Source organism: Lontra canadensis, unplaced genomic scaffold (assembly GCF_010015895.1).
Source record: "Lontra canadensis isolate GAN:19392208 unplaced genomic scaffold, GSC_riverotter_1.0 scaffold142, whole genome shotgun sequence".
NCBI lineage: Eukaryota > Metazoa > Chordata > Mammalia > Carnivora > Mustelidae > Lontra > Lontra canadensis.
The window spans coordinates 1,430,998-1,441,246 of NW_022631136.1; the positions used below are offsets into that span (position 1 = coordinate 1,430,998).

At 59.8% G+C, this 10,249-nt stretch overlaps 1 protein-coding gene across 4 annotated transcripts; it reads left to right on the top strand.

Moving 5' to 3' along the window:
• Positions 1–520: 520 nt before the first annotated feature.
• On the top strand, positions 521–9,906 carry ZNF687 (zinc finger protein 687). 4 transcript variants are annotated; one of them, XM_032843544.1, is made up of 9 exons: positions 521–702; positions 4,347–6,472; positions 6,597–6,775; positions 7,150–7,326; positions 7,415–7,577; positions 7,732–8,064; positions 8,154–8,266; positions 8,500–8,641; positions 8,780–9,906. In XM_032843544.1, exons 2-9 carry the CDS (start codon positions 4,364–4,366, stop codon positions 9,275–9,277), a joined length of 3,714 nt encoding a protein of 1,237 aa, XP_032699435.1. In that variant the 5' UTR covers positions 521–702; positions 4,347–4,363; the 3' UTR covers positions 9,278–9,906. The 4 variants fall into 4 exon arrangements, with proteins under 4 accessions (XP_032699435.1, XP_032699432.1, XP_032699434.1 ...); XM_032843541.1 differs by lacking the exon at positions 521–702 and adding an exon at positions 1,149–1,374; XM_032843543.1 differs by lacking the exon at positions 521–702 and adding an exon at positions 1,470–1,581.
• Positions 9,907–10,249: the final 343 nt, after the last annotated feature.

The following is a 10,249-nucleotide window of genomic DNA, read 5'->3' on the forward strand; positions in this document are numbered from 1 at the left end:
GCTCGATCACAAGACCCGAGATCATGACCTGAGCCGAAGGCAGAGGCATTAACACATTGATCCACCCAAGCGCCCCAGGACCACTTTTAATAACCGCATCCCGGTGGTGAACGGTTTCGAGCGCCGCAAACTGTGGAGGTTCGCAAACAAGAGAGCCGGTACGCCGGGGCCGGGGGGAAATGCTGGGTTTGCACCATGTATTCGGATTATCCTCGGAACTCTGTGGCCGAACATCCCCTCCCCTTCCCCCGCCTCCAGGGGGCGTGGCAACAAAGCGCGGGAAAACTGGCTTCGACTCCACCCCCCACCCCGTGCTGGGGGCGGGGGGGGGGGGAAAGGAGAGCTCTTAAATGGGAAATGGAAGCGAGAGCCGGCTCACACCCTATCTGCGTGCTTAGAAAGCCTACCTGCATACCGCTTTAAGATCCCTTTGGAAATGGCCCAGGCCACGCCAGCTCTCTAACGTCACCTCTCCTCCACTTCCGGTCTGCAGGGCCGTCCCGGTCTCCAGGTGCCGGTTCCTTCCACACTCCTAACTAATCCCGCCCCTCCTGCAAGCCCTCCTGCACAGGGAGAAGTTGCGGGTGACGCCATCGCCCAGGAACTGGTCCGCGCGAGAACCCCATCCACCTAGATTATAGGACGATTTAGACAGTGGGAAAACGGCAAGGAACTGGTCAACCAGATGACGTAATGTTTTGGGTAACGTCCCATTTTGTGACTTCTGCACAGCATGACTGACACTGGGGTTTAGCTTGAGAAAACAGAGCAAACGGATCTACGTATCCGGGCTTCGTTCAGAGTCGGCAAGGTTCTCCTCAAAGTGCCCACCAAATAGAAGCTGAGAGTTCTTTTAATTTGCATAAGTGAACTGCGGGCTTCAAAGATTGCGGCCAATAGGGAGTGAGGGGGCGGAGAAGCACCTGGGATAGTCACCGCCTCCAGAGGGAAAGCCGGGCATCAGATTGGCTTTTTTCTAAGCGACAGTAGCGGAAGCCAGTCGTTTTTGAGATGCCCTGATGGGGCAGGTGGGCCCGGCACAACCAATGGGGAGAGGCATCTTCAGAAGGACTAGGCTCCTTGCCCAATGAGGCTGGGAGGACTGTGCGGGGCTAGTTCCGAACGGCAGTGCTTACGGCCAACCCAGTGCGGCCCTGGGAGGGGCGCAGTGCTGAAGGACGGGGGTGTTGGCCAATGGCGAGTGCGGAAGCGGGCAGCCCAGACCTGGAACGCGGAGGGAGCTGAAGGAGGGGGAGGCCAAACGGGAGAGAAGCAGGAAGTAGCGGCGGCCTCGGGGAGGGCGGCGGCGGCGTCGGTGGTCGTGGGAGCAGGGTAGAGACCGCCGGGTCTCGGCTCGCACTTGGAGTGGAACAAGTAAGCGCGCTTGGGGTAATACCCGCCCTTGGCCCCGCCCCCTGGGGGGGGCGGGTAAATACCCCCGCCCCTCCCCCACTTGGTCAACTACCCCCATCTCCGCGCCGCCCCCCTGGGGCGGCTTCTAGGAAGGCCCCTCCGCTATCTCCATCCCTTGAGGCGGATGGGCGAAACTCCCAGCCTGTTGAAAGCACAGTCCCTAGCCGGGTAAACGTGGAGGGAGGGTCGGGGTCCCCAAGTCCTGGCGCCCTGAGTCCAAGAGGCGTCCGAAGCACGGCCCGGTGACTGGTGGCTGCGGGATGTCGCGACCTAAAATGGTGTCCGTGTTAGGGGGCGGGGGCGGGGGCGGGGGAGCTGGGCCAGGCCGGAGCGGAGCCTGCACCCCGACTAGGCGCGGGTCAGCGTCCGGGCCCGGGCCGGACTCGGGCTCGTGCCCCGGGCCGCCGCGCGCCTTCGGATCACTCCTTAGTCTCGAGGGAGCCGCGGGAGTCTGCGGGAGTCTGCGGGAGGAGGAGGCTGCCGCGCCGGGATGGGAGGGGAGGAGGTCGGAGTTGGGACAGACCCCGGTCGGAGAGCTGCGAGTCACGCAGAGACCGTCCCCTCCCCACTCCTCTTTCCACGCGCCTCCCCTACTCCCGTGAAGTCCTGGGCGGGGAGGTGCTGCGCGGCAGCTCCCTAGGGGCCTGGCCTGGCCGGGGCCGGTCCTTCCTTCTCACGCCGGTGGGAGCGAGAGAAGCGCGGTGCGCCTCAGTTTCCCCAGTGGCTTCTTCTCTGTACACCCCGCCCCCTCCCCGCAACCCCGGACATGCTCCCGGCGCCGGCCCTCGGCAGATGGCAGGGACTTAATTCCGCCCGCTGCCCAGCTTGGCGGCAGCCTAATCGCCCCCGAACGCCGGCCCCTCGCCCTGCTCTGCAGGCCCCCGGCCAGGCAAAGAGCAGTGGAATCCCCTCCCGACCCAGGCCAGTTTCACCCTCTTCCTGTTCAGCCCCTTCCTTTGGCTTTTGGGGAAGAGCAAAGGGAAAGGGGGGAGGGCCGGAGCCCGAGAGTCTGGGCACAGCAGCCGCGGAAAGGCCTCGGCCGTGGGGTGGGGGAAGCCTCTTCGGCCTTGAGCTTCTGCTGCTTGCCGGACTGTCCGCTCCTGGCTATCGCATGACCTCTAAGTCACTTGGACGCCGAGGGGGGAGTTGCTTGGGGAGGGCGAGTGGGCAGATGTTTTCCCCTAGTCCACCACCAGCCCACTTTTCCTAGGTGGAAGGTAGCTCGGGTTTCTCCTGGTGGGGAGAGAAGCAGGCAGAGGAGGGAGGGCCCTAGTTCTCATCAGACCAGAGGCAAAGGGTGGAGGGCTTTGCTTAAACCCAGAGACTGTAGAATTAAGTAGGGGCTGGTGAGGGGAAACTTCCTTTTCTTCCTCTTGTTGGTACCCTCTTCCTCCACCCTACCTTCGTCCCGGCATTGCCAGCTGCCACCTGCTGGGACTATCTCCAGTTTCGGTCTAAAGGCTGGCAGGAGGTGAGAGAATTGGCCCTGAGAAATGGCTTGCATCCTGGGCAGAGAATGTGTAGTGACAGGAGACTTTTTCAGTTTTTTCTTCCTAGATCTAGAAACACCGGGGGTGGGGGGGAGAAACTGGTGAGGAACAGATCTGGGTCCCCCACAAGCTCCAGGCTGGACATGTTGGTTAGTGCCACATGCATCTTGTGGTGTGTGTGTGTGTGTGTGTGTGTGTGGCGGGCGCAAGCACTGGGCCAGGTTGGGGTTGGGCAAGACTTCCTGGACTGGTGTTGCCAAGGAAAATGAAAAGGGTGAGGAGTGTGAGTTAGGAGCTCAGAGCAGGAATGACAGGGATGAGGGGGTTTGACTTTTCCCCTTTGCGGCAGCCCTGCTGGATAAGTTACCCTGGAGTTTGGCCCTGAGAGAGCAAGATGGGGAGGGAGGAGGGGCTGGTCCCTCGAGGGCCATGGGAGGGCAGAGGCACTCTGGGGAAGGTAGGTGAGCTAGTGGCAGGTGTTTGTGACGGGAGAGGCCTAGGCTGGGGCCCTTGTGACTAGGCTGCCGTCACGGTCTTCCCCTGTCTTTTTCTTTTTGTCTCTTTCTGTTCCTGTGTCTTATTCTTTCCATCTTGGTCTCTTGGGTGATTTCCCTGAGTCCACTTCTTGTTAAGCAGGCTAGATCTCCAGGTGCCAGTGATGACCCCAAGTCCCTGGACTTGATTCCTGACTCTTGTGTCTGACCCCAGGCCTAGATTCCCAGTGCTTACTCCTTCCCAGCTCCCCCTTGACCTGACATGTCCTTGTTTGTCCCAGCTGTAATAATAAATCCTATTCTGGGTTCTGATTCTCAGGGTTATGATTCATATCGTGCTCAGAATCACCCTGTGATGTGTGGGTTACTTGCCTCCTCAAAAGTAAGGTGGTGGACATCAGGCTATTGATGCAGCTGGAACTAGAATCATTTCTTCATCTTTGCTTAAGTTACTGTCCCTTCGTACACATGGCCTTTCAAATCTCTGTGGATACCCAGAAGATCCATGAAGAATTATGAATGGATCCCACGCTGCCATGAATGAACCCTTAGACCCAGAGCATCGTGTACATCTTCCTCCTTAATAGTGGTATTGATTAATTGATGGGTTTTGTGCTGGGCATAGGAGGGGCCCGAGGTGGTTTTAACCAAGATGTTCACTGAACTCCCGCCGTCTCTATAACCCTTGTCTCGCAGAAGTTCCTTTTCTTCTGCTTTCTCTCTATCTTGGTGTCTTCCCTGGAATGTGTGCCTAGCCTACATTTCAGTTTTAGGGTTTGGCAAACCTGGTGTCTCCACCAGCTCTAGGATTTGTGCTGTGGTAAAAGTGTAGCCAATTCAGACTGTGCATGGTCCTGAGAGGATAAATATGGAGATCCCGAGGGAGGAGGGCCAGGGTTCTTGCCTCCAGAGGGCTCAGTTTCTTGCTATTTCCTTTCTTTTTTATCAGGTCTGGGACCTGCTGCCATGGGGGACATGAAGACCCCTGATTTTGATGACCTCCTTGCTGCCTTTGACATCCCCGATATTGACACAAATGAAGCCATCCACTCTGGGCCAGAAGAAAACGAAGGGCCTGGTGGCCCAGGAAAGCCAGAACCCAGTGTAGGAGTTGACTCTGGAGAAGCAACAGCAGCAGCTGCCAGAGATGGCCCCGAGGTTCCAGTCCAGGCCTCTGATCATGGCCTGCCACCGCCAGACATCTCAGCAGTCAGCGTTATTGTCAAGAACACCGTGTGCCCTGAGCAGCCTGAGTCCCCAGCTGGGAGTTCAGGAGGGGAGGGGGCCCGGGCTGAGGGGGTGACTAAGGAAGTACCTGTGGGGCCTCATCTGATGCAAAATGGTTTTGGGGGCCCTGAGTCATCTCTTCCAGGTACACCCCACTCTCCAGCTCCTCCCAGTGGGGGTACCTGGAAAGAAAAAGCCATGGAAGGCAAAGCTCCTTTGGACCTCTTTGCTCATTTTGGGCCCGAGCCAGGGGAGCACCCTGACACCCTCCCACCCTCTGCACCCTCCCCACCTCGGGAAGGGACCATGACCCCTCCTCCTTTCCCCTCTCCCTTTGAGCTGTCCCGGGAGAATGGCCCAGCCTTGCTGCCACCTAGTTCTCCCCCACCACTGGGGACCATGAAGCAAGATAGCTGCAGCCCCCTTCATCCTCAGGGCCTAGCCGGAATTGGCTCTGGTGTGAGCCCCGAGGCCTCGGGCATTTCTGCCGGTGCCTCGCCTCCCCAGGTTGCTGGGTTGTCCTTCTTTAAGCAGTCTCCAGGGCATCAGAGCCCTGCTGCCTCCCCCAAAGTGCCCCGATGTCAGCCCCTGAAGGAAGAAGAAGAGGAGGGGCCAGTGGATAAGCCTTCCCCTGAAAGTCCCCAGAGTCCCTCCAGTGGAGCTGAGGCTGCAGATGAGGACAGCAATGACTCCCCTGCCTCTTCCAGCTCCTCGAGGCCTCTCAAGGTGCGGATCAAGACCATTAAGACCTCCTGCGGGAATATCACAAGGACGGTAACCCGGGTCCCCTCAGACCCCGATCCTCCTACCCCCTTGGCTGAGGGGACCCTCCTGGCTGAGGCTGGCCTCCTAAAGCTGTCGCCTGCAACCTCGACCCCTGAGGGTCCAAAGGTAGTGAGCGTCCAGCTGGGGGATGGCACAAGGCTAAAGGGCACCGTGCTGCCCGTGGCCACCATCCAGAACGCCAGTACCGCCATGCTGATGGCTGCCAGCGTGGCCCGAAAAGCTGTGGTTCTGCCTGGGGGCGCTGCCACCAGCCCTAAGACGATTTCTAAGAATGTGCTAGGGCTGGTGCCCCAAGCCCTGCCCAAGGTGGAGGGGCGGGCAGGGCTGGGGGCTGGGGGGCAGAAGGTGAATGGTGCCTCCGTGGTGATGGTGCAGCCTTCCAAGTCGGCCACTGGGCCAGGGGCTGGGGGTGGCACAGTGATCTCTCGGACGCAGTCCAGTCTGGTGGAGGCCTTCAACAAGATCCTCAACAGCAAGAACCTGCTGCCTGCCTACCGGCCCAACCTGAGTCCGCCAGCTGAGGCTGGGCTGGCCCTGCCTCCGACGGGCTACCGCTGCCTTGAGTGCGGGGACGCCTTCTCACTGGAGAAGAGTCTGGCGCGGCACTATGACCGCCGGAGCATGCGCATCGAGGTCACCTGCAACCACTGTGCCCGTCGCCTCGTCTTTTTCAACAAATGCAGCCTGCTGCTGCACGCCCGAGAGCACAAGGACAAAGGGCTCGTCATGCAGTGCTCGCACCTGGTCATGAAGCCCGTCGCCCTGGACCAGATGGTGGGCCAGCCGGACATCACGCCCCTGCTGGCCGTCCCTCCAGCCCTCGGACCTCCTGCCTTGCCTGCGTTGGGCAAGGGTGATGGGGCTGCCGTCGCTGCTGCCGTCACCGTGGTTGCTGCTGAGGCCCCAGTGCTGCCGCTCTCGTCTGAGCCGCCTGCCGCTCCTGCCACCTCGGCCTACACATGCTTTCGCTGCCTGGAGTGCAAGGAGCAGTGCCGGGACAAGGCCGGCATGGCTGCCCACTTCCAGCAACTTGGGCCCTCTGCCCCGGGGGCCAACAGCACTGTGAGTGTTCTCCTCTGGCCCCTCCCAGGGCTAGAGCCCAAAGGTGGGAGTAGGATCTGGGAAGGTGTTGGCGGGGGTTTGGGCCACTCCTCACTGACCGGCCTTCTTTGAACCCCCTCGACAGGTGTGCCCGACCTGCCCCATGATGCTCCCCAACCGCTGCAGCTTCAGTGCCCACCAGCGCATGCATAAGAACCGGCCTCCCCACGTCTGCCCTGAGTGTGGGGGCAACTTCCTGCAAGCGAATTTTCAGACCCACCTGCGGGAGGCCTGTCTACATCTGTCTCGCCGTGTGGGATACAGGTGCCTCCTGCCTCTCCCTGTGGCCTCGCCACTGATCCTCAACGCCCCTCCCCAGCCTCCTACCCCTCCAGCACTTCATGGCCCCCTGCGTCCCAGCGCCAGCCTTTTGGCTGGCCTGTCAGGGAGAGCCCCCTCTCTCTTGCTGAACCCCAGTGTGAGATCTGTGTCCTGCCCCCACGGTTAGGGGGGAGAGCTCCAGTTCGGCCTCCATAGGCCTCTCTCAAGGGGCAGGATCTGCATACCCCTCCTGTCCCCACCTTGGTCATGCACCACCGCCGTGGATCAGCTCTGGAGTCCAGCAGTTCCCAGGAATGACAGGGCTGGGGTACGGGCCAGAGACGCCCTGCCTCACCTCCGCGCCCCCTGCCCCCTAGGTGCCCCAGCTGTGCCGTGGTGTTCGGGGGCGTGAACTCCATCAAGTCCCACATCCAGACGTCGCACTGCGAGGTTTTCCATAAGTGCCCCATCTGCCCCATGGCCTTCAAGTCTGCACCCAGCGCCCATGCCCACCTGTACACCCAGCATCCCAGCTTCCACACGCAGCAAGCCAAGTGAGACCTGGCAGGGGGTAGGGTGGGCTGGAGCGGGCTTGGGGCCCTGATGGGCAGGGTGTCTGCATTGTCCTCTCCACCCACACAGGATGATCTACAAGTGTGCCATGTGTGACACAGTCTTCACTCACAAACCCCTCCTCTCCTCACACTTCGACCAGCATCTGTTGCCCCAGCGTGTCAGCGTCTTTAAGTGCCCATCTTGTCCTCTGCTTTTTGCCCAAAAAAGGACCATGCTGGAACATCTTAAGGTATAGGAGTTAAGGGACAGAGGTGGGGTGCTTCGCTGTGGTGACCTGGGGCTGGGGTGACATAACCCTTGGAGTGTGGGTAGGGGAGCAATGAGGCCTCCAGCAGAGCCAGGCCCTCCCCCACAGTGGCCATCCCCTTGTCTCCCTCTCACAGAACACCCATCAGTCTGGGCGCCCCGGGGAGGAGACGGCTGGGAAAGGGGGTGCAGGTGCCCTCATGACCCCCAAGGCTGAGCCCGAGGACTTGGCTGTGTCCCGGGGAGGAGCAGCTGCCCCTACTGAGGAATCGTCTTCATCCTCAGAAGAGGAAGAACTGCCCAGCTCTCCTGAGCCCCCTCGTGCGACCAAACGGCCCCGACGGGAACTAGGGAACAAAGGCATCAAGGGTGGGGGTGGGGGCCCTGGAGGCTGGACCTGTGGCCTTTGTCACTCCTGGTTTCCTGAGCGCGACGAGTACGTGGCTCACATGAAGAAAGAGCATGGCAAGGTGAGTGGGGTGTCCCCTTGGTCTGGGTGGCTGTGGGGGTGGGGGTCTTAGAGCCTGGCTCTGAGGTTCCCTACCCTCTGCTCTCCTAGTCAGTGAAAAAGTTTCCCTGTCGCCTGTGTGAGCGCTCCTTCTGTTCCGCCCCCAGCCTGAGGCGCCATGTCAGGGTCAATCATGAGGGTATCAAGCGAGTTTACCCATGCAGGTAACGCTTGCCCCTTCGTCCGCACCTCCCCTCCCGCGTCCCCTTCCTCTTTCTGAGCAGCGAGTGACCTGCCTATCCCATGTCCCCAGCCCCACTGAGCACCTTCTACCTGTGACTTGTGTGAGTGGACCAAAGGTTGAGGCCTCCCTCTGCTCTCCCTGCAACCTCAAGCCACAGGCCTTGGTCTTTGGGCTGTTCTCCCGGCACCCATGCTACCCACTGTCTCCCTGCAGGTATTGCACAGAGGGAAAGCGCACCTTCAGCAGCCGCCTGATCCTGGAGAAGCACGTCCAGGTCCGGCATGGCTTGCCACTCGGGGCCCAGTCCCCTGGCCGGGGGAGCACCCTGGCTCGGGGCCCCAGTGCCAGAGCCCAGGTAGGCAGAAGCCCGGCCTGCTCTTTCGGAGCTGTGGGACTGGGAAACTGCAGGGTTCTAGGCCCTGGCCTCAAGGCAAGGGTGCCAGGGTCAGTGTGGGGTGATAGGGAGGCCTCATTTCTTCCCTCTCATCGCCAGGGGCCAGGACGGAAACGCCGCCAGTCCTCTGACTCTTGTAGTGAAGAGCCAGACAGCACAACACCTCCAGCCAAGTCCCCTAGGGGTGGGCCTGGCTCTGGAGGCCATGGTCCCCTGCGCTACCGGAGCAGCAATTCAGTGGAGCAGAGCCTCATGGTGGGCTTGAGGGTGGATGGTGGTGCCCAGCAGTGCCTCGACTGTGGCTTGTGTTTTGCCTCCCCTGGCTCTCTGAGCAGGCACCGTTTCATCAGCCATAAGAAGAAACGGGGTGCGGGTAATGCCAGTGCCGTGGGCCTGGGTGATGGGGAAGAAGAGGCCCCTCCTCCACTGAGGTCTGACCCAGAGGGTGGAGAGTCACCCTTGCCTGCTTCTGGAGGCCCACTGACCTGTAAAGTCTGTGGCAAGAGCTGTGACAGCCCGCTCAACCTCAAGACCCATTTCCGCACACATGGCATGGCATTCATCAGGGCCCGGCAAGGGGGCAGTGGGGACAACTAGGCCCAAACTTGGACTGACTGGCCTCCTCCCCTCCCTCTTTGTTGGGAGCCTGGGTCACTGCTGCTGTTGTCCCCAGGCTAGGGATTTCATTCTAATTCACATTTTGTTCAGCTCCTCTCCTCCAACCCCCAAACACAACAGGCTTTTGAGGATTATAGTGATTTGCAATCCCCCCTTTGGGTTTGGCCCTTGGGTCCTAGTAGAGTGGGCCTTCCATTCCTCCTTTCTGAGCCCAACACTAATTATCCTCTTGCTGTATACCCCAAAGTGGGTTGGGGTGGGAGGAGGGCCTTTCCTAGGCCTGTTAGCTGGGCCCAGGGAAGGCCTCTGCTGGGGCCCTCAGGACGCTTCTCAACCCTCAAGGGCCTGGCCCTGCCCCTGCACCTCCAACTCTCTGGCACTTGAGCCCCCCACCCCACCCCTGCAGTGCCTTTCACTTTTTTTTTTTCTAACCCAAAAATCCAGGGGGGTTTGGTAGGGACGAGTCCTGTCGGGGGGGGGGGCGCTGAGGGAGAGGAGGGGGACAGGCTCTCAGGAATCCTTTATTCTTGTAGTAATAATAATACTAACAGTGGGGAAATGGGAGGGAGAAAACCAGACCATTAAAACTGCTCGTGGTTTAATCCCCATTCAGGCTTCTCTTTTTATGTGACCTAAACATTGTGGGCTTGGCAGGGAGAGGGCAAGAGTCAAAGTTGGGGAGGCCGTTCCCAGGACAAGGTGACACTGACTGAAATAGGCAGGGAAAGAGCAAGTCTTCCTCAACCAGTTCTCTGCCTTTGGCATCCAGGACACTGAGGCATCTGCTCTTACTCTTCACCTACCCCCCAAGTCCTGAAAAAAAAAAAAAAAAAAAAAAACCAGAAATGACACAGATGGCTAACTAAGGACTTTATTTCAAACAAAAATTAAAAATAAAAAGTTGAGAGCTATTTCCCTGGGTGTGGGAAAGGGATCAGGCCAAGGAATTCC

Excerpts from the sequence above, each read along its gene's own strand:
- ZNF687 (XM_032843544.1), top strand. The coding sequence starts at position 4,364 with ATGGGGGACATGAAGACCCCTGATTTTGATGACCTCCTTGCTGCCTTT. Across the intron at positions 6,473-6,596 it reads CCCCGGGGGCCAACAGCACT|GTGTGCCCGACCTGCCCCAT; the intron begins GTGAGTGTTCTC and ends CCCCCTCGACAG. Across the intron at positions 8,642-8,779 it reads GCCCCAGTGCCAGAGCCCAG|GGGCCAGGACGGAAACGCCG; the intron begins GTAGGCAGAAGC and ends TCTCATCGCCAG.